Source organism: Mustela nivalis (assembly GCF_964662115.1).
Source record: "Mustela nivalis genome assembly, chromosome: 9".
In the NCBI taxonomy this organism is placed as follows: domain Eukaryota; kingdom Metazoa; phylum Chordata; class Mammalia; order Carnivora; family Mustelidae; genus Mustela; species Mustela nivalis.
In genome coordinates, this window is record NC_139028.1 from 16,184,859 (window position 1) to 16,211,172 (window position 26,314).

The following is a 26,314-nucleotide window of genomic DNA, read 5'->3' on the forward strand; positions in this document are numbered from 1 at the left end:
GATAGCTGTAGGCCCATGCTTACTGCTGTACTATTCGTAATAGCCAAGACACAGAAACAACCTAAATGTCCACCTATGAATGAGTAGGTAAAATGTGGTATACATGTACAGCAGAATATTATTCAGTCATAAATTTCAAAAGGAAATCCTACCACTTGCAACACACGTGGATGGACCTTGAGGGCATTATGCTAAGTGAAATGTCAGACAGTGAAAGATCAATCCTGTATCATCTCACATGTGGAATCTAAAAAAAGCCAACCTTGCTGAAACAGAATAGAATGGTGCTTCCCAGGGGCTGGGGAAGCAGAGGGAAGGGAGGAGACAGAAGATTAGGAGATGGTGGCCAAAGCATACAAACTTCCACTTAGAAGATGAGTAAGTTCTGGTGACTATAGTTAACAATATTAATGTACTTGAAAGTTGCTAATAGAGAAAATCTTAAAATGTTCTCTCCACATAGAAAGTGGGAAGTGATGGATGTGTTAACTAACCTTACTGTGGTACATCATGACATATGCATTTATCAAATAATCATGCTGTACATCTTAAATTCACACAGTATTATTTCAATTATATGTCAATAAAGCAAGAAAAAAATTTTAAGTCCTACTTTTTTTTTTTTTTAAGATTTTTAAAGATTTTTTTTTTATTTATTTGACAGAGAGACACAGCCAGATAGGGCACATAAGCAGGGGGAGTTGGAGAAGGAGAAGCAGGCTTCCTGCTGACCAGGGAGCCCAATATGGGGCTCAATCCCAGGACCCCAGGACCAGGTCCCGAGCCAAAGGCAGACTTTTAACAACTAAGCCACCAAGGCACCCCTTAAGTCCTACCTCAAATACAGTATTAGGAGCTAGGAGGAAGTGTCTTCTATTTCAAACACTGCTTATGATCAGAAAAAAAATGTTATAATGGGCTTCCATCATAGCACTTTTAGCACTTTTAGAAGCAAAGTTTTATACTCACTTGTAAAAGTAAAGTTCACAGATACAGCTCACAAAAGCCAGGAGACATCGTAAAAAGTAGAAGACAAGAATCTGAAAGAAACCCAGGACAAGAAAACAGAAGTCACAGAAAACTCTTAAAGATGAAACACTTCCATTTGTCATTCATAACACTGAATTGGCATAATCCTTTTGAAAAGCAGCATGTATCAAGAACCATACATGTATTCCTACCCCTAGACCGAGTACACCTATTTCTACAAGACCAGCTCGCAGAAGTAACTCGGACTAAGCAGGGAAGGTTAGTTCTACTCATGAAAATGGTAAGTGTGGCAGTATTACATTAGGAAAAAACTGCTTAAAAAAAAAACTACACAACATCCAATGATGGGGAAATGGTCCAATCAATTATGCATATGTATTTCATGGACTATTACAGATCTTGAAATTCACAATTACAGCAACAGTGGAAAAATTCATATAAAACTCATACAATCAATAAACATTACCTAAACAACCATAATATATTGATAATGACAGATAATTACTCAATACTAGGTAAAAATACACATTATATTATTTTACACATCAGAATTATAGCTTTGGAAATCAGAAGCATAGGAGATGACTGAAAAGAAATGTAGTGAAATGGTTAAGGTGGCTCTATCAGGCTACCAGGACTTAGGTGTATACTTTCCCTCCTGTCTTCCAAACACATGTAATGTGATTAATTTCATAATTAAGAACATCAACTTAAAAAACAGTAACAGGAGTTTTATTAATAGTTTTCACACTATAGTGCACTGGTATATTTAAGAGCATTGAATACTTTAGAATGTAAGCAGTACTTATATATATATCATGATTAAGATTACTGCATGTAACTTAGGGATACTTCACATTTTCAACACTATAAACAAAAGATTCCAAAAAGAGCACAATAAATCAAAATTAAATGCCAGATTCATTCATTACTTCAATAAAAACACACTGAAAGCCTAATATACACTGAGCACTATTCTAGATGCTGCTAGAATTTCAGATAATTTTAATACAAAGTACCTACACATGTAAGGACCCCTCATCTAATTAAGTATAAAACATTTGGAAAGTTAAAAATTAGGGGCACCTGGCTGCTTCAGTCAGAAGAGCCTGTGTCTCTTGGCCTTGGGGTTTAAGTTCAAGCCCCACATAGGGAGGGTGTAGAGATTACTTAAAAATAAAATCTTTAGGGCGCCTGGGTGGCTCAGTGGGTTAGGCCGCTGCCTTCAGCTCAGGTCATGATCTCAGCATCCTGGATTGAGTCCCCCGTCAGGCTCTCTGCTCAGCAGGAAGCCTGCTTCCCTATCTCTCTCTCTCTCTGGCTGCCTCTCCGTCTACTTGTGATTTCTCTCTGTCAAATTAATAAATAAAACCTTTAAAAAAAATAAAATCTTTAACTTTAAGATTTTATTTATTTGGGGGCACCTGGGTGGCTCAGTGGGTTAAGCCTCTACCTTCGGCTCAGGTCATAGTCTCAGGGTTCTAGGATCAAGCCCCGCATTGGGATCTCTGCTCAGCGGGGAGCCTGCTTCCCCTCTCTCTCTGCCTGCCTCTCTGCCTACTTGCGTTCTGTCAAATAAATAAAATCTTTTTAAAAAACATAAAAAGATTATTTATTTGACAGACACACAGCGAGAGATGGAACACAAGCAGGGGGAGTAGGAGAGGGAGAAGCAGGCCTCCCGCTAAGCAGGAAGCCTGACACCCAGCTTGATCCCAGGACCCCAGCCGAAGGCAGACGCTTAATGACTGAGCCACCTACACACCCCATTGAAAATAAAATCTTTTAAAAAATTAAACATTAGGGGCGCCTGGGTGGCTCAGTGGGTTAAGCTGCTGCCTTCGGTTCAGGTCATGATCTCAGGGTCCTGGGATCAAGCCCCACATCGGGCTTTCTGCTCAGCCGGTAGCCTGCTTCCCTTCCTCTCTCTCTGCCCGCCTCTCTGCCTACTTGTGATCTCTCACTGTCAAATAAATAAATAAAATATTTTTAAAAAAATTAAACATTAACATTAATTATGCTAAAAATTAACATTAATGTAAGAATTGTCTTTGGACCGGACAACAATGCCCCAAAACAATTAATATGCAACACATAACTAGAAATATTGGTCAGTGCAAAGGGACAAAAGAAAAAAGGAGGGATAAGGAATGGAAGAAACTAAACTATACCTACACAGATGGAAGAGAATCCAAGACATACACCTGATACACCAGTGACACTAATGAGGAAATTTAGCGAGATTTAGATTAAGATTAAAAAACAAAAAATTGTATTCCTATCAGCAATGACCACCAAAAAAACCAGCAAAACAAGATTCCTTTCATAACAGCAATAAAAAAGTATGAAGAATGTAGGCATTAAGCTTCCCAAAACTTGTTAAGACTGAAATGGGTACATTTACAAATTTTATTAAAGGATACAGAAAACCTGACTAATTAGATAAATACATCATCTTAAGGATGGAGTAACAAACCTATAAAAATACTGATTTTCATATTAATATAATTAAATTGGATTCCAATAAAGAAAAAAAAAGAATTTGGGGGAGGGGCAAATGTGAAATGATTTTTAAAATACAACTTTTATTTTATTTTATTTTAAAGATTTTATTTATTTGACACAGAGAGAGAAAGATCACAAGTAGGCAGAGAGGGAGGGGGAGCAGGCTTCTTGCTGAGCAGAGAGCCCGATGCGGGGCTCGATCCCAGGACCCTGAGATCATGACCTGAGCCAAAGGCAGAGGCTTACTCCACTGGGCCACCCAGGCGCCCCTAAAATACAACTTTTAAAATGGACAAAGTAGAAAATTTATCAACCAGATTATTAACACACACTACAAAGCCATAATAATAAAAATATGGTACTAACATTTTGACCAATGACCTAGAATAAGGAGGACATAAACAGACCCATACATGTGGGAATAAGGTGTCTGATAGATAAGGTATTACAAATCAGAAGAGAAAGGATGGATTATTTAGAGATGGTACTGAAAAATCCAGTTCACTATATCATAAAAAATAAAGCTGCATCTTTCTACAATTTATAAAAAATAATATTCAAGGGGTGCCTGGGTGGCTCAGTCATTGAGCATCTGTCTTTATAGCTCAGGTCATAATCCCAGTGTCCTGGGATCGAGCCCCATATCAGGCTCCCTGATCAGCGGGAAACCTGCTTCTCCCTCTCCAGCTCCCCTGTGCTTGTGTTCCCTCTCTCACTATCTGTCATAAATAAACAAAATCTTAAAAATGGAGATTACTTAACAATAAAATTCTTTTTAAGAATATTTGAAGGTGGGCGCCTGGGTGGCTCAGTGGGTTAAGCTGCTGCCTTCGGCTCAGGTCATGATCTCAGGGTCCTGGGATCGAGTCCCGCATCAGGCTCTCTGCTCAGCAGGGAGCCTGCTTCCTCCTCTCTCTCTTTCTCTCTCTCTCTCTGCCTGTCTCTCTGCCTACTTGTGATCTCTGTCAAATAAATAAAATCTTAAAAAAAAAAAAAAGTATTTGAAGGTATTAAAGCCTTATATGTGACAGGTAAAATTATAAAGCTAAGAAAATACTTTTTAGGGGCGCCTGGGTGGCTCAGTGGGTTAAGCCACTGCCTTCGGCTCAGGTCATGATCTAGGAGTCCTGGGATCGAGCCCCACATCGGGCTCTCTGCTCAGCAGGGAGACTGCTTCCTCCTCTCTCTGCCTGCCTCTCTGCCTGCTTGTGATCTCTGTCAAATAAATAAATCTTAAAAAAAAAAAAAAAAAGAAAAAGAAAATACTTTTTAAAAATATTTATTTTTTGGGGGGTGCCTGGGTGGCTCAGTGGGTTAAAGCCTCTGCCTTCGGCTCAAGTCATGATCCCAAGGTTGTGGAATTGAGACCCACATTGGGCTCTCTGCTCAGCAGGAAGCCTGCTTTCTCCTCTCTCTCTGCCTGCCTCTCTGCTTACTTGTGATCTGTCAAATAAATGAATAAAATCTTAAAAAAATAAAATATTTCTTTTCTACAATTTGAGAGAGAGAGCACAAGCAGGGTAAAGGGTAGAGGGAGAAGCAGCCTTTCAGCCAAGCAGGGAGCTCAATGCAGGACTTGATCCCAGAACTCCAGGATCATGACCTGAGCCAAAGGCAGACACCCAACTGACTGAGCCACCAATGTACCCAGAAAGCTAAGAAAATACTTAAGAACATCTTTGTGAACTGTGGTAAAGAAGGATTTCTTTTAGAAAGACCCAAAACCTACCAACCATTAAGTGAAAAACTAATTGGCTTGACTTGAACAAAATTAAAGATTTCTGTTCAACAAAAGGCCCACAGACAAAACAGAGCAGTGACAGCTTAAAAAATTTCTAGTATCTAAAACCTACAAGGGGTTACCACTGAGAACTTCTACAAATCAGAGGAGAAGCCCAGAAAAACCAGTTGAAGAACAGCCAAACAATGTGAATAGGTAAATCATAGAAAAGAACGAATGAATGACAAATAAAAATGCTGCATCTCACAAGTAACCAAGGAAGGACAATTAAAATGAGAAACCTTTCACATACATGAGAACCGCAAAAATTAGCAAGTCAGAACATCAAGTGCTCAGGAGATGTGAGGTGGCTGAAATATGGAACACTGTTGCAGAAGTGTGAAGTTGGATAGCCACTCTGGGAGGAATATGGCAATAGAAATTAAGTACCCTCTACACACACACACAAACACACACACACACACACATCCCACGGAATACATCCTTCAGAGAAACCACACACACAGATCCCACTGAATATATAATTCAGAGAAACTGAAAACCAGATCCAGAGGAAGATAAAACCAAGGTATTCCTGTTTAGAGTGGCAAGAAGTTGGAAACCATCACTAGGGGTGCCAATTATTACCAGATGCTCTTTTAGCAACAATCCACCCTCTCTACTGGGCATGAGGATGCTGGGATTGGGACTCGATAACTCTAATTCCTCCTCGTCAAGTGGCTTCCTACTGGCTTCCATTGGTAAAACTTACCAGGAAGGAGACTGTATGGAAGAACAAGGGAAATCTTCATTCCTGTTCTGCTTCCTGCTCATGTAGTTGATGTAAGGGAAGAGTGATAGGAGATGAAGGATTCTGCTGAACATGTCAAACTGGAAGGGACAGTGGATACCCAAGAGGACACAAAAGGCTTAAGCATTGCATATGGTCATTTCTCTACTAAGACCTCTCCTGTACACCTCTCCTCTGCTAAGTTCTAAAAACCAGAAATTAACTATTAGGTAGGGAAGGGAAAGACAGAGTTGTATCACTTTCTAAGACGCTACCTTTCTTATCAGTCTAAAATGCATACACAATCATGTCTCTCCTCTAAAACCTCTGGATGGCTTCAGAAAGCCCTTGGGCCTATAAAAGTCTAAATGCTTACTAGAACCTACCAGGTGTTGTATAAATCTGGCCTCCTCCTACCTTTCAGTATCATAAAACCCACTCCACCACTCACGGTCTCTTCCAAGCATCAAGCTTATTTATACAACAAGGCCATACTGGCCCTCTTCCAGCCTCATGGTTTTCTTCCCTCATCCCCATCCTTCCTTTACCTAGATGACTCCTACTCACCCTCTAGTTCTCTCATCAGGGACTTCTGCTTCATGGAAGATGGATTAGCCATACTTTTCCCTTTTCATCCTGCTCTGTAAAACCAACAACTCTGGACATTATAGGTGAAGTAAACCTGTGACAATTCAAGGTAGGGAGAAAGCAGCAGACTACCTAGGGATTTTAAGACCAGAGGAAAAACATAATGTTAAGTTCCCTAGGTTTTCTTTCGCCTTCTATATTCCAGACTTAGAACTAAAGAAGTTGGCAGCTAGAAATGCAAATGAGCACAAACACCAACCAAAGCCTGGTCAATCTTGCCAAAAGGCCAAGAAAGGGGTAGCCTAACAAGACAGAAAACCTTCAGACAATAATCACTCTACTCCAGCAAAGCACTCCAGAAAGAAGGGGAAAAAAAAAAAAAAGGAGCTTAACTCACACCCATGCCATCAAAGGTCCAGTAGGAAGCCAGGGCTGTCAGTGGAGACCACTTGGATAATTCTTGACTCACTCCTGCCCACAGGAGTGAAGGCAAAGTGAGGAACCTCAACTTGTACCCCAACCTGGCAGTAACAGGTGGATAACACCCTCCTTTCTCCTGCTAGAGTGGGATCAAGAGCAGCCAGACAAAACAGAAGGCTTCAAAAAGACCCAAAGATGCAGAGGAAGCATGCTGGGCCCATGAATAAGATCCAGAGTCTCATAATCCCACAAATGTCCACATTTCAACTGAAAATTACCTGGAGAATCTCAAACTGAATAGTTGAAAATAGTCAATCAGCAGATACTAACAAGATGAGACAAAAGTTAGAATTATCTGACGAACTTTTAAAGGAACGGCTGTAAAAATGCTTCAATGAGCAATTAAGAACACACTGGAAACACGAAATACAAAGTTCCAGTAAAGCAACAGAATATATAAAGAAAAACCAAATGGAAATTTAAAAACTGAAAAAATATAACAATCAAGATAAAAGCTCAACAGATATACCCAAGAGCAGAATGGAAGGGACAGAGGAAATAATTCGTGAACTAGATTAGAAATTGATCAATCAACACAGAAAATATTTAAAAAATAGGGCCTCAGAGATCTGTGGGACCATAATTAAACATCTAACATTGATATCATTGGAATCTCAAAGAGAAACAGGGCAGAGATGACAAAGTATTCAAAAAAATAACAGCTAAAATCTTCCCAAATTTGGCAAAAGACATAAGCCTAAAGATTCAAGAAGTTTAGTAAATTCCAAACAGCATAAACCCATAGATATCCATGCCAAGACCCCCTACAGTCAAATTTCTAAAAGGTAATCAGGTTAGGTCTCCTTTAACTCCTAATTATCCTTTAGCACTCTGTTAAAATTAGGATCTCCTAATAGGCTGTCTTATTGCACACTGTACTTTTAGTCCATAAGACCGACTGCATTTATAATTACTTGTTCAATATTCATCTTCTCCACTAACCTATAAATTCATGAGGTCAAGGATTTGGCCACTGTTACACCCAAAGCACTCAAAGTGCCTACCAGACAAAATTTTGTCCATTAGTTTATATCCAAAGTATATTTAAAAAAAAGTCTACAATTCAACACAAAGGAAAAAAAATCCAATATAAAAAATGGGCAAGGTCGGGACACCTGGGTGGCTCAGTTGGTCAAGCAGCCAACTCTTGATTTCAGCTCGGGTTATGATCTCAGGGTCCTAGGATCAAGCCCTGCATTGGGATCCTAGCTCAGCTGTGAGTCTGCTTCAGGATTCTCTCCCCCTCTCCCTCTGCCCATCCCCCTGTGTGTGCTCTCTAAAATAATTTTTTTTATTTTTTTTAAGATTTTTATTTATTTATTTGACAGAGAGAGAGAGATCACAAGTAGGCAGAGAGGCAAGCAGAGAGAGAGGAAGGGAAGCAGGCTCCCTGCTGAGCAGAGAGCCCGATGCCGGGCTCAATCCAAGGACCCCGGAATCATGACCCGAGCCGAAGGCAGAGGCTTAACCCACTGAGCCACCCAGGCACCCCTCTAAAATAAATCTTTAAAAACAAATGGACAGGGGCGCCTGGGTGGCTCAGTGGGTTAAGCCGCTGCCTTCGGCTCAGGTCATGATCTCAGGGTCCTGGGATCGAGTCCCGCATCGGGCTCTCTGCTCAGCAGGGAGCCTGCTTCCCTCTCTCTCTCTGCCTGCCTCTCTGACTACTTGTGATTTCTCTCTGTCAAATAAATAAATAAAATCTTTAAAAAAAAAAAAAAAAAAAAAAAAAAAAAAAAAAACAAATGGACAAAAATAAATTAAATAAATAAATAAAAATAAAAATAAATAAATAAATAAATAAATAAAAAGATTATTTTTTAAAAATAAAAACAAATGGACAGAAGACATGAATAGACATTTCCCCAAAGAGGTCATACATAGGGCCAACACACACATGAAAGGATGCTCAACATCAGTCATCAGGGAAACACAAATGAAAACCACAATGAGTTATCACCTCACATCTGTCAGAATGGTCAAAATCACAAGAAACCAGTGTTGGTCTGGATGTGAAGTAAAAGGAACTTGGGTGCACTGGTTGGTGCAAGCTGATGCAGCCACTGAAAAACCTGGAAGTTTCCTCAAAAAATTAAAAATAGAACTACCACAGGATCCAGTAATTGCACTACTGGATATTTACCCAAAGAAAATAAGAACACTAAACTAAAAGGATATATGCACCTCTGTGTTTACTGCAGCATTGTTTACAATAGCCAAATTATGGAAGCAGCCCAAGGTCCGTAGATAGATGAATACAGAGGTGGTATAGACATACAATGGAATATTATTTGGCCATAAAAAAGAATGAAATCTTGCCATTTGCAAATACACAAATACCATATGATTTCACACATATTCGGAATATATGGAATTTAAGAAACAAACAAAAAAATGAAGAAAAAAGACAAAACAAAACAGACTCAACTACAGAAAACAAACTGATGGTTACCAAAGGGACGGGGATGCAGGAATGGATGAAACAGGTGGTGGGAATTAAAAATACACTTATCTTGATGAGCACCTAGTAATATATAGCATTGTTGAATCCTATATTGTACACCTGTAACTAATGTAACACTATATGTTAAGTATCCTGGAATTAAATTTTTACGAAGTTGCCCCAGTAATGTTTGTTAAATGAACAAATGATTACTCTTTAAAAAGTCCTCTCCTACCTACAAATCTATTTTGTCCTTTTCTGAAAACTGTTCCAGAGACTGCTCTCTTAATCACCTCTAATTGCTTCCAGGTTGCCTGCCCTTACCTTATTAGTCTGAAGAATTCTTGCATGAAATGCAGCTGGCCAGGCATGAAGCAACAGGTAAGCATAGGAGCGAATTGCATAAACTGGGGAATATTCCCAAGTCTGAAACCCCTTCCCATAGATGAGGTAGTGTGCCTGAAAATAAAAAACAGTTTCAGGGTTAAATTGGCCAAAAATCCTTGCTAAGCGAATACAGGTGAAGTTTCCAAGCAAAAATATTACTAAGACAAAGGTACAAAGAAATGATGAAATTCTTAACAAGATTTACAATTAATAGATAAGAATCAAAATGATCCAATACTGACTAATATTAGGACATTATAACTTCCCCAAGATTATTGTTTGGTCAATGTCAAAAGTTTGAATTTTACACTCTACTTATTTATTTTTTTTTTGAAATACTCATTAGCCAAGGGATATCTTGGCTCAGTCAGTTAAACATCTGCCTTTGGCGCAAATCATAAACCTCCTGGTCCTGGGATCAGGAGCCCGAATCAGGCTTCCTGCTTAGCAGGGAGTCTGCTTCTCTCTCTCTCTCTCTCTCTCTCTCTCTTTTTCGCTCTCATCCCCCACCACTCATTCTCCCTCTCAAGTAATTAAAATACTCATTAGCCCAGAGAAATTCTAAACCTTAGCATTTTCCTTAAACTACCTATGCTAAGCATTTTTTAATGCAAAATGGGATCTGAATATTTCACCTCTGAATTCCCTGTAATAGGAAGTCAGCAAACATATATATTTATACACATATATATGTGTATAAATCACAAAATAGCAATACAATCATACCATTTAATAACATTTTATTTTAGCAATCAGAAAAAAGAATAAAAAAGGTTGAAAGAAAGTAGTCACTTCCGAACCATAAGACTGTGGATTCTGAGAAACAAACTGAGGGTTTTGGAGGGGAGGGGGTGGAGGGGTTGGGTGAGCCTGATGGTGGGTATTAAGGAGGGCATGGATTGCATGGAGCACTGGGTGTGATGCATAAACAATGGATCTTGGAACACTGAAAAAATAAAATTAAAGAAAAGAAAAAGAAAGTAGTTACCTCTAGGGACTAGGATTTGGCTATGAGAAGTAGAACAGAGAGCTATGGTTTTCCCTTTAAGTTTGGTTGTTGTTGGTAACTTTAAAAATTATCTCAAAGTATTATTTTGATTTAAAATAAATTTACAAAAGTTACACATCACATCTTTTTTGTAAAAAGCCCCATTTTCCCATGGCCTTCAAGGCAGGTAAATCATCAGCTTAGAATACAAAAGTGTAAATAAAGTTGTTTTACTCTCAGCCACAGTTGTATATTATTTGTATCCGGATTGGCAACAAGGTCCAAGCAGTGAAATCAAGGGGGGAAAAAAAGAATGAAAACTAAAGAAATCACCTACTGGTTCCCAGTAGTTGAAGGTTTCATCACAGTCAGAGATGTTGCTCAGGAGGGCAGCACATAACCTTGCTGAGAGCAGACACTTGAAAGCAGTAGATCCTTCAGGTGCCCAAACTTGTCCTGCTTTGTTCCCAGATAACCTGCTCCGAAGCAAAGGGAGGATATGTCAGGAAGACCTACTAACTAGAAAGCGGTTCAGGGCAGAAACGGCAAGAATGCCCAGGACATCAAAGCACACTTAGGTAATTCACCTCAAAAGTGAGTTGTTCTAAGTAGAACACCGAAGGGACGAAGACCTGAATGAATCTTACTTTCCACTTCCTGCTCCTAATGCGTAAGCTCGTTCATACACTTTTAACTCACTGCCGATGACACTCCTTAAAGGCCACAGAGCTCTCCCCTTTTTCTTTCGTAACAAGGTCATTACTTCCCACATCTTTATTCATTCCCCCACTTGTTCAAATGCACAGAGGCCTAAATCTGTGCGAAGTGCATAAGCCCCTCCAGTTCCATATGTTGACGGGTCCTTTACTGCGGTCCTAAACCCGCAGTGCCTGGGCTTGGGGAGAGAGACGGTTGCAGGTGCTGGCGGCTGTGGGGCCCACACTTTAGAGGAAGGGGTTAGGACTTTGCAGGCAATGAAGGAAACGGAGGCACACTGCCGGGAAAGGTCTGCTCTTCTCTCCCCCTGCGGCTCGGCCAACTCAAACCGCACGACACCAGCCCGCTCTGGGCCTGGGCCAGCAGCCTCCGAGCCTCCCTCCCGGCTTTCTTCCCGAGAAACACGGGACGCACGATGGGGGACCCAGGGCTGGGCGAAGACCGGACGGGACCCGTCCAGGAAGAGCACAGGCACCCGGGGAAACCAGGCTGGACCGCGCCGCCCGGGGAGACCCTTGGGGCCAGCCCCGCGCCGCCCGGCCGCCACGCCCCCGCCGCGCCCGCACACCTACTCGGTCCGCGGCTCCGCGCCGCTCGCCTCACGGCTGCACAGCAGCTCCCGCAGCTTGTCGGCGGCGGAGACCGCGTCCCCGCCGCTGCTCCCGCTCCCCTTCAGGCGCTGACGAGCCCCTCGGCTCGCCATGGCACGCGTGGAGAAGAGGTACAACTCGGCACCCTACGAAAGCGGCGAGCGCGGAGACATAGCTTTGGCTGGCAACGGTGTCCGCCGAGGGACAAAAGACCTTGACATGCGCAGAAAAGACTAAATTAAAGTGTTATTGGGCCAATTGGGGCAAATCCCGAAGTAGAGAAGAAATAAGACCTGAGATTTGACCTTCACCACCAGTTATCCCTTCCACACATTTGTAATTCTGGGCATTCCGCCCTCCGTCCCACTCTCTTCCTCCACTATTCAGCTCTAATGGAAAGTGGCTAACCACCTCGACCTCGTGAGCTGAGGTATTTATCCAGTTAAAGATAACAGCACAGCTGCAGAGGAAAGGGGAGGTTCTTGAAAGGTCACTACACCTCGCCCTCTGTCTTTTGGAGAGCGGGATAGAGACAGCCTGTAGCTAATTAACTGCTTCAGAGAGACAAAGCTATAACGGCAGAATATAGAATAAGAAAAATGAAAGCCTGAAGAAATCTTGTGCAACAAATCAACCATACACCTGGCACTGCCATTGCTGCTAGCAGTTCGATAAGCATTTTACACACTTTATCCTTTTTAAATACAATACAACCACCTTGTCCTTATCAATAAATAAACTGAGGCCCAAGGTTGCATAGCCAGGAAATGGTGGAGCCCTGTTCCAACTCAGGTCTGTCTTATTAGGAAGCCCATGTTTTTCCCACAAGGAGATCAGGAGGAAACACCTGATGTTTACAGGTGATAGCACACCTCTCACTCCCAGGGGTTATTCATCTATTCCTGATTCTCTGCCCACTCCCCCAGGCCCAGAGATCTGTCCCATCCTATAGAGCTTCTGTAGCAGTAGCTGAAACGTTTGTACAGGCAGTGCAGAAATGGGCCTTACAAGAAATGTTAAAAGGACTTCTGTAAAGGGGGATGGCAGTAAGTAGAAGACAGCTACAGAAGGAAAAAACTTCATGAGTAAAAGCTAACATAAATATAGTAATCACTTTTAAAGCTAGGGTGGAGGTTAAGAGACAAAAGTAGTAAAATCAATTATATCTAAAAGATTAAAGGGACCCACAAAATGAAAAGATGCAAAATAGAACAACATATACATAAAACATGTAAAAATGGGAGTAAAAATGAAGATCTTTTAGACGGTGTTCAAACTTAAATGACCATCACCTTAATATACACTGCTATACACTTAGAATGTTATTTAGAAGGAGTGATGAATTTGATAGGATCCCAGATTATTATTTCGTGCTAAAAATTCACAAATGCTGGGCCACCTGGGTGGCTCAGTCGTTAAGCCTCTGCCTTCGGCTCAGGTCATGATCCCAGAGTCCTGGAATCGAGCCCCGCATTGGGCTCTCTGCTCAGCAGGAGGCCTGCTTCTCCCTCTCCCACTCCCCCTGCTTGTGTTCCCTATATGGCTGTGTCTCTCTCTGTCAAATAATAAATACAATCTTTTTTTAAAAATTCACAAATATTGAAAATTGCTCAGTTCCTATAGGCAATTATTAGGTACCCAGTTCAGACATCCCTACCTAGCCCTATCTCCTACAGACATCCCTTTTTCATTCCCCTTCTCATTTCACTCTCATGCAGGCCCCTCCCTGCCTCTACTTAGGAGTACTACAATAGCATCCTTACAGAGGTCCCTCATCTCAAATTCATCCTATGCAACACTGTTCAATTAATTTTCAAAAGCACTACTGTGGGGATGCCTGGGTGGCTCAGTTGGTTAAGCCTATGCCTTCGGCTCAGGTCATGATCCCAGTCTGGGCATCGAGTCCCACATCAGGCTCCTTGCTCAGCAGGGAGCCTGCTTCTCTCTCCACCTCTGCCTGCCACTCTGCCTGCCTGTGCACTTGCACTCTCTCTCTCTCTCTCTCTGACAAATAAATAAATAAAATCTTTAAAAAAAAATTTTTTTAAAAGCACTACTCTGTATTGCCTCCTTAATCAAAAATCACCAGTTCTCCCATTGCCTGCCAAATGAAGTACAAAACCTGTATTCTAGCATTGTCTTTCATCTGCTAAATCCAGGCCTAACCTACTTTTCTAATCTTCTCTCCACCACTTTCCTATACACATTTACATTCCAACCAAATAGCCTGAAAAGTGCCCCGGTGCTCCTTTATCTATACCTCTGCCTGGAATGGACGTCGTCCTCGCCTGACAATCCTCCCATCCTATCACTGTCCTTATTTTAAGGTCTAGCTCAAACACTACCTTGTCCATGTAGTAGGCAACACTAGGGATAGAAGAAAGCTATACATCAGGGATGCTTGGGTGGCTCTGCAGGTTAATGGCTGATAGGTGTTTTTGGCTCAGGTTCGTGAAATGGAGCTCCACACTGGGCTCAGACCTGGGCATGGAGCCTACCTAAGACTCTCTCTCTCCCTCTGCCTCTGCAACACCCCCAGTGCCTGCCCAGTGTGTGTGTGTGTGTGTGTGTGTGTGTGTGTGTGTGCGCGCGTGCGCGCTCTAATAAAAATTTAAAACAAGCCCCCATGTTGCATCACCACTTCTTCATATCAGGGGGCTTAAGTGGGTAGGAGAAGAATCAATGAAACAAGATGGGATCGGGAGGGAGACAAACCATAAGTGACTCTTAATCTCACAAAACAAACTAAGGGTTGCTGGGGGGAGGGGGTTTGGGAGAAGGGGATAGGATCATGGACATTGGGGAGGGTATGTGCTTTGGTGAGTGCTGTGAAGTGTGTAAACCTGGTGATTCACAGACCTGTACCCCTGGGGATAAAAATATATGTTTATAAAAAATAAAAAATTAAAAAAAAATTAAAACAAGATATAAATCACATTGCCTTCCCGCAATTAGCTTATAGTCTGGGTAGAAAGACAAGCAATAAATGTGTCCATAAGAGGTGCCTTGATTCTTCACCCCACTCCCCAAAATGTTATGCCAATTTTTCCATCCTCATTAATGATACTTCTGTTCTTCCAGGTCAAAAAACACAAAGTCAGTCCTGCTTGATTCCGGTTTCACCCATACACATATATTTCATCAGCAAAACCTTTTAAGTATCACCCAGCCCAACAACATCTTACCATCCTGGTCCAGTCACCATTACCGCTCACTGGCATTACCGTAATTACCTCTGAGTTTGTATCTTCACTTCCATTCTTGCCTCTACACGCTCTTCTCCGAATACAAGAACAAATAAGACAGTTACTTCCTCCCAAGAGTTTACAATATAATTCCAATCTGCAGAGCCTAACTATTCATTAACAGAAACATACATTAATTAACATTAGAGGACTCCATTCTGTGGAGTCTTGGGCTGAGCCAATCTCCCAGTGTCTCTGAGAGATGCTTCCAACAGAAGGCTCCAGCATCTAGGAGACCAAAGTTTAATCACAGCGGAGAGGTTACTAGTGAAGACTGGAAGAAGTAACAATGGGAGAAGGAACATGGGCTTTAGAGTCAGACAAACCCAAGTGTGAACTCTAAATCTGATATTAATTAGTTCCATGACCTCAACAGTAGTCACCCATGGAATAAATGTTATCATGATGGTACCAATACCAATTATCGAGCACTTTCAACTTACCCAAGCTAATAAATATTGGTCTGACTCCAAAAACCACTCTCATAAGTTGACTTAGTGAGATAATACATATTGGGTTAAAGAAGAGGAATTGGCAATAGGGAAAAAATATAAATATGACACTGAAGTTCTATTGCATCTTCATGAGTGAAGCATCTAAAGTACAAGATACTGTTTTGTTAGTTTTGACTCAGGAAAATTCGGTATAATATCAAAGGTTACCAATCACATTATAGTCTGTGAGTTTAAGTGATAGAGCCCCAAGTTCATTTAGCGTCAACCAACATTGGCTAGAGTCACAATGTAAAGATTTCACAAAAAAACACAGTCCAGAAAGGACTACAAGTTACAAATTGGTCTTTTCTTTTCTTTTTAAGATTTTATTTGAGAGAGAGAGAGAGAAAGTGCACACAAGCAGGGGGGATGGGCAGAGGGAGAGAGAAGCAGACTCCCTGCTGAGCAGGGAGCCCGATGTGGGGCTCCATCCCAGGACCTTGAGACGATGACCTGAGCCGAAGGCAGAGGCTTAACCACCCAGGCGCCCCCAAATTGGTCTTTTTCATCTGCACCTGCACCCATACCCACAAGGTAAATTCACTAAACTACCGAGGTGTTACATGTAGTCTTTGCTGAATCTCCTTCCTAAACTGGGACTGCATTGATGCCACCTGCTGCTGAGTGAGGGCCTTGTCACATGTCTGGTAAGTCAATCTGTAGCAGAGACTGACCTGTTGAGTCTCTGGATGCTGAAAACTACTAAGGAATTGTATGGATATGACAGTGTCCTGGGACACAGCTCGGGCCACTGTGTGAAACTCTAGTTCATCAAATTCTTTCTTCTCATCTAACCAAAAACTAATATCATGCACATAGCATGGGGGATACAGGGAATAGCTTTTAAAGGATTCTATTTTCCCAGGAACAAAATGCTTCAGGAAACGGTGGTCAAAGGTCCACAACATCCTCCAGTCAGAGATACCCCAGACAAGCATGGCTAGTAGGTCCAAGTTCACAGACACAAACATAAAACACTGGTCCCTGTGCACAATGCTTGTAGCAGATGTAGTGACAGACCCAATAATGAGATCCTTGGCACAATCTGAGCCAAAATTATGAGACTTCACATTAATAATATAATCGTTTCCGTTTGGTTGAAAGACAAATTCCACTGAACTGCTCAGCTTAGAGCCCTCCAACCATGTCTGGTTCAGAAGGCTATCCAGAGTGTCCTTCAGGTGATCCAGTAGTGACTGAAGATAACTATCCTTCAGATTTTTATTAAACCCAAGGATAAATAAAGTCTCATGGAATGCTGGCATTGTGAAAGGCAAGATGCGGCACTTCCGAAAGACAGGTCCGCTGAGGACGTGCACAGAACCTGGGAGGAAGTTTGGTGCTTGGATGACAGCCTGAACATGAACTAGGAGAGAAGGTCTAAGGAAGAGCTTGGTTTGGCCACAGATTTCTTCATGAGTTTCTTGCTTGCTATCTCTTCCAGAATCCTTGAGAAGGCTAAATTCTGAAAATAACTCTAGGAAGTCTTCTATGTCTTGTGTTGTCCCACTAGTCAGGGACTCAGAATTTGAGTTATCTTCACAGAGACTAATCCAAAAGGCAGCTGACAAACAGTCACAGTTCCAGGAAGTGAGAACACTAGGGCTTCCCTCTGGCAGCAAAGGAAAGGAACACTTCAGCCTCTTCAAAGGGAAAGCTTTGCCCAATTCAGCAATGAGTTTCTCATTAATGGTTTTGACAGGATGACATGAAGGTGCTTCCAAGAAACCTCTGTTTAAACACACATAAAAATAACTTTTTAACTTCAAGTAATAAATGATTATAATGGATCTAGAATTAAAAGCACAAAGAATACAGAAAAGAATTATCCTTAAAGTGATCCTAAAAGCAAATTTAAAAAATTACCTACCAGAAACAGATATGTGTTTCAGAACTCTGACAGCCACCATTTGTATGATGTACCAGACAAATTTTAATTCTAAAAAGGCTTGTATAAGGCCAGACTGACAAGTATTCATAGCACCAACATCGTTAACAATTTATATAGCATCCATTCAATACACGGTTGGCATCAAGCCAATCAGGATACAGCTAGAGACAGAAGTAATTTCTGGTAAAACAGCAGGTTACCTGTTCAACTTTCCTACAAGCGCTTCTGGTTCTGGAAAGGAAAACCACCGGTCACCCAGTTTGATCCTGAAGATTCTGGGTTGTGAACCTTCAAAGGGTAAGCTCCGAGTGAAGATATGGTTCAAAGCACCTTCTACATGAAAGGGCTTATCTTGACTCCTGGCAAAAGAGTCACCAAGTATGGAGTCTGTCATTTTCTTAATTAATTAATTTACTGTCATTATTTTTAAAAGCCAGTCTTTTTAGAGACTAAAGCAGGAAAGTGGTAGGGGAAAATTGGCCTCAGAGATTTTTTTCATTATTAGTGTAAGAGAAGAAAAAGACTTAAATGTCTGTTATTACTCACCTATATCCAGTGCACTTGTACCCTGGCACAGCCTCACAGCCAAAGGGATGCACGTCACTTAAAATGAATCCCCCCAGAGCTGCCATGGCAACCACTTGCCAGCTGTTGTGCCATTCTCTCCTGGGCTTATCAGCAGGAGTCCCACCTTGTCCTCTGCACAATGCCACATGGACTTCTCCTTCATCTGCAAGAACATCCTTACAGCTGACATGGAGAGGAGCACATCAGCCATTTATCAGAAATAAGTTGAAGTTACCATAAGAAGAAATTTGTATATACCTACTTCGGGTGTGAAATAACTAAAATCCAATCGTATCTATTTATAAAGGTCTATAGATTTCAAACAGGCAGAGAAAGAAGTAAGAATGTAAATTCTGTGCTCAACTCATAACTGATACTAGGGGCTGACCAGGGTATTATCTGGTTTTGTAACTGCATTGTTCATCTAATGTCATAGAAAGGTCAGTGCCTGCCAAGTTCCTATACATGATTCACTGACTGGGCTGTTCTTCCCAGTTTAGAAAGCTGTTCTTTTCACTCCCTTCCTATTAAAATTCTGTATTTCAAATACTAACTTAAAACCTTGGCTGTGTGAAAAGTTTCTTGACAACTATGGCCTCTAGAGACCTCCAAGAGTACCACGTGTTTTGGTATAATAGTGGAAAGCACTGGGTTTGTTTTTGTTTTTTTAAGATTTTATTTATTTATTTGACACAGAGAGACACAGCGAGAGAGGGAACACAAACAAGGGGAGTGGGAGAGGGAGAAGCAGGGTCTTCACTGAGCAGGGAGCCCCATGTGGGGCTGGATCCTGGCACCATGACCTGAGCAGAAGGCAGATGCCCAACAACTGGACGACCCAGGTGCCCCTAAAGCACTCTTTTAAGTTCACATTAATTTGAGGTAGTTACTGTAAATATCCTCAGTTTATGGATAAAGAAGCAAAAGCAAGTAAGGACCAAATAAGCTTACCCCAAATCACACAACTATAAGTGGTAGGTAGGGATTTTGAATCCATGCTTTTAGCCATCCGATTATTCTGGCTACCATTATTCTGCATTATCCCAAATAGGTGAGTGAGCCTTCTTTGACACGCCCAAGAGCTTACACACTATTTGTACTTTATTTAACATTTAGGGTTCTGCTTTCCCAACTAGATTGTGGGTTCCTCTGGAGCGTCATAGTCTCTCTCAACCTACCACAGTAACTTAAACACGTATGCCTTATTTCCCAGACTAAAATGTGTGAGTGCAGAAACTATGTAATGTCGACCTTAAACATTTTACTTGTGAGTGGTCTCCTTTCCTCACCTCTGGAAAAACTTGGCAAGCAGTTCCCGGTTCTTAGCTACTCCAGCTTTTCGTCCACAGTGCGGAAAATTAAAATAAATTCGATCAAACTCCCTATGCTGCGGTTTGAAGGCGTCTGCCAGCTGGGTGCAGTCCACACCAAAACGCACCTCGGTACCTGGCACGAAATACAGACAGATGGGTGTCTCAAGACCTGAATCCCTCCCTGACTTGGACCGTGCAAAACAACCCCGGTCCAAGCCCACAGCCGGTTTTCGGGGAACCGGACGCTCCAAGGCAACCTACACTTCCCCTCCCTTTCCAGTTCGGGCCGCGCCAGTAGCGGGGCGGGGCGAGGGGGTTGCTGCGCGGAGGGGATGGCCTCGCTACCTCGCTCGAGCAGGCGCCGCAGATTCTCCCGGGCCACCGGATTCCCGGCCACGTCGGCCGAGCGCTGGAGGCAGGTGGCGGTTACACGGGTGCTCGCATCCAGGGTCTCGCTCAGAGCGGCGGCGAAGGAGAAATTACCCTCCCCAACCAACAGGAGGCGCCGAGGGGCCATGGCCTCAACCAGCTCGTCGCTCGCGTCCTGGGAGGCGCCAGTTTCTTACGTCACTTCCTCCGTTGGGGGGGACGCTGCGGGCCTCTTCTTCCTGCGTCGCCGATTGATGATGCACCGACAGCGTCCAGTTGTCTTGAGCAACTGGTGCCGTGGCTTCAGAGGGGGAAATAGGCATGAGAGCGAATGCGAGACATCGATCACTCTGTCCCCTCACTCCTTCACACCTTCAGGAGTGTTAAAATAAACGCCTTTTTGCCCGACGGCGGCCGTGAGCGATTTCGTCACACCTGCATGAGGTCACAAGCAGTCACTACCGCACAGGGACAGACCCCGGGAGAGGCGAGTTCTGAGTGAAAGGAAAAGGGCGGGGCTGAAGTCGAGAGGTTGGGCTGTGTCCGCTTGTTGCTGTCACAGAGGGTAGCCCCCTCTCGTCTGAAATGGCTACTGTCCATTGTCTCTGCTGCTCGGGATTTCTCCAGGTGCTTCTATCTCCTGCCCTTTATTCATTCAGGAAATACTGAGTGCCCGTTGTGTGGGAGGCCACTGTGAGGGAGGCCAAGTACATGGATGAATAAGATGTGGCCTGAACTTAAAGTGTGATGGAGACGGCACAGCAAAAGAGGCAATTCTGGTACAACGGGACGCGGTGCTATGAGGAGTCATTCAGGGTGCTGTAGGGCACAGAAGGATTTAGAACCTCACCAACTTCTGGGAGGAAGTGGAAAGATTCCCTAAATGAAGTGAACCTGAATTCTGGGGGACTCAGTCACTTAAGAGTCTGCCTTCTGCTGAGGTCATGATCCCAGCTCTGCATCAGGCTCCTAGCTCAGCGAGGTGTCTGCTTCTCCCTTCCCTCTGCCTGCTGCTCCCCCTGCTTGTTCTCTCTCTCTCTCTCTCAAATAAATAAAATATTTTTAAAAAATAAGTCTAAGGGGGAAAGGGAGTGTACACCTGACCTGGGTAAAGATAAGTGAAGAGGCAGGAGGATCAGTATTTGCAAATGCTTGGTGGAGAAACAGAAGAGTTGAGTTTGGCTGAAATGTAGTTGGAGGGAGAGTGGGTAACAGAGGAGAACAAAGACCTAAGCAGGAGCCAGGTCATATAGAACATCGTAAGCCATTTTAACAGCCTGAGTCTTATTGTAAAAGTGGCCAGCTTTTCAATAGGAAGATACCACAATTAGATTTTCATTTTCACACTATTCTTCTTTCCTATAGAAAAAGGATTGGAGAAGACCAAGGCTGATGGCACAGAGATCAGAGAGGCAACTGCACCAAGAATGTTGACAAAAGCTGGTAGTGATCTAAATGAAATTGGCAGTGGGGTTGGAGGGTAGTGGTCTAATTCAAAAATCAGTAAGACCTAGAGTTTGGATAGATATAAGGCACTGAAAGAGAATTCAGAGTTAAAGATAAGCTGCATGTTTTGGGCTTGGGAGGAAAGTGTCGCCTTGGTCTGCAGTGTGAGTACTAGGCTTGTCAGACTTTGCAGGAATTACTCTTTAGTCATCATGCTATTTGTTGACATCAGTGCACACATCTCTCTTCACAAAGGTACATGGTATGAGGGCTACAGTATTGACTTTGACCCTACCTGTGGAAAGGTGGCTAGGTGGGTGGTAACTTCCAAATCATGGCCTCCTGGCCATGGTGATCTGTGTGACCTACATTCCTCATTTGCTTGGAGAACGGGAAGGCCAAGATTGGTGATACCTCTTCCTTTAAAGAAAATGGAACAGCTGAATAATACTTTCTGTCACTTTCCCACAAATTCTTCAAACAACACAAGCCACTCAGCATCAAAATGCTCTTCTCCAGTGAAGGTATTGTCTTGCCCTCTAGCCAAGGGAGCACAGTCATTTTGGCCCAGAATAAAAATGGCTATGCATTTAATTCCTTAAATGATTGAAATTCAGACATTGGTCACCTGATATGTGCAAAGCACCATTTATTGGGAGAGCTGGCAGAAGGAGAAAGTATGGTAATAAGACACAGGGCCTGTCCTCAAGGGATGTCATACAGTTCAACATAGGAGATTCAACACGTACTTAAAGAATTCTAACATATGATAGAAAGCTAAAGGTATAAAGATTCCATGCTGTGTGAGACAAAGGAAAGAGAAGTTAACTTGGAAGATACCATGTAAGAAGTGGCATTTGAACTGAGTCCAGAAAGAAGGAAACTTATTTATTGACCCTTTGTTGTGTTATCTATTTATCCAACTTTCACTTTTCCCTATTCTCTTTGACTATAGCAATATCCTTAGTCCTTAAACTCCTACATCTCAAAATTTCCTGAACATATAACTAGCTTTCCATATAGTATTGGGGATATTGAAAGTTTTCCTGTCTTTTTGGGGGGGGGCATTTACTGTACATAGCCATGTGCTACTTTTGATTGAGTAGATCAAAGGATTCATGGGCCAGGGGAGAAGAAACAGAACCACAGTTATATTGGAAAGAAAGCCTAGATCCTTAGTAAGATGGGCTAATGTGATACTTGGCCAAGGGTGAGAAAGGGATGAATGCCTTTTCTGTTCCCTAGTTTTTTCAACTAGCTTTTCTGTTCTCACCTTTTGGCAGAGACAGCACCTTGCCTATTTCCTAGCAAACCCACACTATGGCAGCCTCATTAATGCAGATGGCCATGCCGAAGTATGGACAGATTGGAATGATACATCCAAGTTTTTCCAGTATGGATGGAGATGTACCACCAATGAGAATGCCTATTCAAACTGTACCCTGATGGGAAACTGGAACCAGGAAAGATATGACCTAAGGAATATTGTGAAGCCCAAACCCTTGCCTTACCAGGTAATCTAACTTTCTCTTCTGGTTCCTTCCCTTAGCAAAAGAAATGCCACTGGCCATTTTAGAGGTAGGAATCTAATAACTTCCATGCTGAGACCTCTCGGGCTTCTCTGTTCAGTCTTTCGCTGGACTGGCTGTCTTATTTTACTATCAAGTAGAATAGCAAAGTAGTAAAAGTATGAGCCGTACCCTTTTACATATATGTCTTCTGATTCAGGCTGCCTACCTAGACTTGTAATTTATCTGCATTTTGCCCTTAAGTGTCTCCTAACAAACAAGTTAACAAAGGATATGAAAGTTAATAGAATGTAGACTAACAACATATAGACCTTTAGTTAACCCAAAATATGACAGAGTCTGTTAAAATTCATATCATTGTGTCCTTTATTTGCCAACATTAAGTGTAGACCCCTATATTTTTAACTGATTACTTTTTCTTTCCAGTTTGGACACTACTTTGAAACAACATATGATACGAGCTACAACAACAAAATGCCACTTTCAACTCATAGTAGGTGGACTGTTCTTTTCAATCTTTATATTCTCAGGTCGTAGCTCAGTGCCTGGAACATGGAAGGAGCTCAAATAGAAGAAAACTGAATGAGTGAATAAGTAAATGATTTTTCTCTATTTTTAAGATTTTATGTATTTATTTGACAGAGAGAGCATATGCACATGCAGGGGGTGCGGCAGGCAGGGGGAGAGGGAGAAGAAGCTTCCCCACAGAGCAGGGAGCCCAATGCAGGAGTTGATCCCAGGACCCAGGGATCATGACCTGAGCCAAAGGCAGACTCTTAACCAACTGAGCCATCCAGGTGCCCCTGATTTTTCTTTCTCAATTTTTACAGGACTCACTAGACTCGGAAATTTTACCTCAGAAGTAAGAGCAAGACCAGTCACTAAGGGTCCTTGTTCTTGACTGATTCCACTTGTCTTTCCTTCTCTTCTCTTCTCTCTTCCCTCAGGATTTAAGAGAGAGCCTCACTGGTTTCCAGGACATCAACCGGAACTAGATCCTCCTCGGTACAAATGCACAGAAAAGTCAACTTACATGACCAGCTACTCAGAGCCTCAAACTGGGCATCACTCCCCATATATGTGGAATCGTAGTAACTGCCAATTTCAGGGTCCACGGTTCTAAGAAAGAATAAGAACCTTCATTTTTCCAGAGTAAATTGTAGGACGGAGCATATTCTAAGCACAACTAAGAATCTAGCTGACTATAACAGTTTCACTCTCTGAATAAAGAAAGCACGGAAAAATATTCCCTACCCTCTTTTTTTGTTTTAATCAAGACTTAGATGTCAGATTTAAGTTAATATCTGCTCTTAGTTCTACATTACAAGGTTGTAGTAGGAGGAGATTAAAAGAATTAGTTCAAATCTGCTACTACTTTGCCCCTCCCTACCTTCCATCCAAGGTGGAACTCCAAAATCCAGCCTGAGTTCGGTTATCATTGGCTAGGTGCTTCCTGGATGTGAGCCTGGCAGTCACAGTCAGATATTGTAACTCTTTTGTGACCTTAATGAACATGCCCTCCTAGGACAAAAAAAAAAAAGAGAGAAAAATAAGTTTTTATAATTATTATAGTGGATTTAAAACATAAAATTAGAGTAATATAATGAATTCCCATATACTACTACACACCTTCAACAATTTATGATTGATCTTAACTATCCCTACATAAGTTCTCTATTTCTTTAATTAATTTTGGAGCAGATCTCAGAAGTTAAACCCTTTCTTCTATAAAGATTTCAGTATATATCTTAAAAAGGGAAGGACTGTCAATTTTTTATTCACCCACAAAGACCATCAAGGAAACCTGTTTATCAAACAAAACTGAGTTATTAAACCTGTAGCAAGGAAGCAAATCAACTTAATACAATCTTGGTGAGAATTCAGAAGGGGGATGTTGGGGTGCCTGGCTGACTAAGTTGGTTAAGCGTCTGCCCTCAGCTCAGGTCATGATCCCAGGGTCCTGGGATGGAACCTCAGGTCATGATCTCAGGGGTCTGGGATTGAGCCCCCCCCCCCACCTCAGGCTCCCTGCTCCATGGGGAGTCTGCTTCTCCCTCTGCCCTTCCCCTGGCTTGTGCTTGCCCCCCCCACCAATGAATAAATCTTTTTTTGGGAAAGGGGGGGATATGGGGCACCTGGGTCGCTCAGTCAGTTGAGCGTCTGCCTTTCCTCTGCTCAGATCATCATCCTAGAGTTCTGGGATGCCCCATATCGGACTCCCTGCTCATCAGGGAGCCTGCTGCTTCCTCTGCAGCTCCCCTGTGCTTGTGTTCCTTCTCTCACTATCTCTGTCATAAATAAATACAATCTTTAAAAGGGGAGGGGGAACTAGGGTATTTTTAGAGATTTGGGGTAAGGGCTCTGTTGGTTTAAGTAGGGTCTTTCAAAGTGGGGAACTGGTAGGAATTGAGACAGGATTGGGAATAGTTGGGAATAGTTTGGGAGGAACAGTCTAAATTTTAACAGGTTTTTTAAATTTTTGTTTTAAGATTTTATTTATTTATTTGACAGAGAGAGTGAGAGAGGGAACACAAGCAGAGGGAGTGGAAGAAGGAGAAGCAGGCTTCCCACTGAGTAGAGAGCCCGATGCGGGCTCCATCCCAGGACCCCCAGGATCATGACCTGAGCTAAAGGCAGATGCTTAACACCTGAGCCATCTAGGTGCCTCAACGGGTTTAAAGTTACCAATATTTTCCTTTTTTTATTTTCTCTCCTGTTTATTATGACAATATGATAGATGGGAGATGTTTCCCATGTATTTCCTCACAGACTTTCACTATTTTATGTTACAGACACAGATACGTGATTTATGTTGTGTATGATGTTAGGTAGTAACTGAGTTTCTTTTTTTTTTTTTTTCTGTATGACTATCCAGTTTTCCTAGCATTAATTATTGAAAACACTATTTTCTCCACTGCTCTTGAACACCATTTTTACTATAAATTAACTGTCTGTGTACTTAGGCCTGTTTCCAAGCTCTCTAAAACATTCCATTGGTCTGTCATTACATATGTTATCTTAACACAATGCCTTAATTACCTCACTATTGTAATTATGATAATTTTGTAAATATTAATATCTAATAAATGAGATACTTTCACGTTGTTTTTCTTCAAGAGTGTCTTGAGCTATTTTTAACCAGTTGCCGTTTTATATAAATTTTGGGACCACCTTGTCCAGTTTCACAGAAAGATACCATTAGGGCATTGGTGGAAACAGCGCTGCATTGTTAGATCAACTGCAGAGTTTGAGTGATTGGGAC

General features: G+C 42.1%; 3 protein-coding genes across 7 annotated transcripts in view; 1 reads left to right on the forward strand and 2 right to left on the reverse strand.

The window, feature by feature from the left end:
- ALG9 (ALG9 alpha-1,2-mannosyltransferase) overlaps nucleotides 1-12,543 on the reverse strand; it is a 96,081-nt gene extending 83,538 nt beyond the window's left edge. The window contains exons 1-4 of one of the 2 annotated variants that reach the window (XM_082684294.1): nucleotides 12,181-12,543; nucleotides 11,229-11,367; nucleotides 9,841-9,975; nucleotides 970-1,040 (exon numbers count right to left, since the gene is read on the reverse strand). In XM_082684294.1, the coding sequence (XP_082540420.1) occupies nucleotides 970-1,040; nucleotides 9,841-9,975; nucleotides 11,229-11,367; nucleotides 12,181-12,311 (476 nt within the window). In that variant the 5' untranslated portion in view covers nucleotides 12,312-12,543. Of the gene's footprint in view, nucleotides 1-969; nucleotides 1,041-9,840; nucleotides 9,976-11,228; nucleotides 11,368-12,176 lie in introns of both variants that reach the window. The other variant, XM_082684295.1, reaches the window with a different exon arrangement.
- Nucleotides 12,544-16,242: 3,699 nt separating this feature from the next.
- FDXACB1 (ferredoxin-fold anticodon binding domain containing 1) lies at nucleotides 16,243-20,225 on the reverse strand (the record flags this gene model as incomplete). Of its 2 annotated transcripts, XM_082684292.1 has the most annotated exons (5): nucleotides 16,243-17,668; nucleotides 18,029-18,187; nucleotides 18,375-18,578; nucleotides 19,685-19,841; nucleotides 20,054-20,225. In XM_082684292.1, the coding sequence occupies 5 exons, from the start codon at nucleotides 20,223-20,225 to the stop codon at nucleotides 16,486-16,488; spliced, it is 1,875 nt and encodes a 624-aa protein (XP_082540418.1). In that variant the 3' UTR covers nucleotides 16,243-16,485. The 2 variants fall into 2 exon arrangements, with proteins under 2 accessions (XP_082540418.1, XP_082540419.1); XM_082684293.1 differs by lacking the exon at nucleotides 18,029-18,187.
- Nucleotides 20,226-20,279: 54 nt separating this feature from the next.
- Nucleotides 20,280-26,168, forward strand: CFAP68 (cilia and flagella associated protein 68). 3 transcript variants are annotated; one of them, XM_082684302.1, is made up of 4 exons: nucleotides 20,280-20,564; nucleotides 22,807-23,037; nucleotides 23,479-23,545; nucleotides 24,000-26,168. In XM_082684302.1, the coding sequence occupies exons 1-4, from the start codon at nucleotides 20,409-20,411 to the stop codon at nucleotides 24,173-24,175; spliced, it is 630 nt and encodes a 209-aa protein (XP_082540428.1). In that variant the 5' UTR covers nucleotides 20,280-20,408; the 3' UTR covers nucleotides 24,176-26,168. The 3 variants fall into 3 exon arrangements, with proteins under 3 accessions (XP_082540428.1, XP_082540429.1, XP_082540427.1); XM_082684303.1 differs by having other exon boundaries at nucleotides 20,333-20,704; XM_082684301.1 differs by lacking the exon at nucleotides 20,280-20,564 and adding an exon at nucleotides 21,709-22,047.
- Nucleotides 26,169-26,314: the final 146 nt, after the last annotated feature.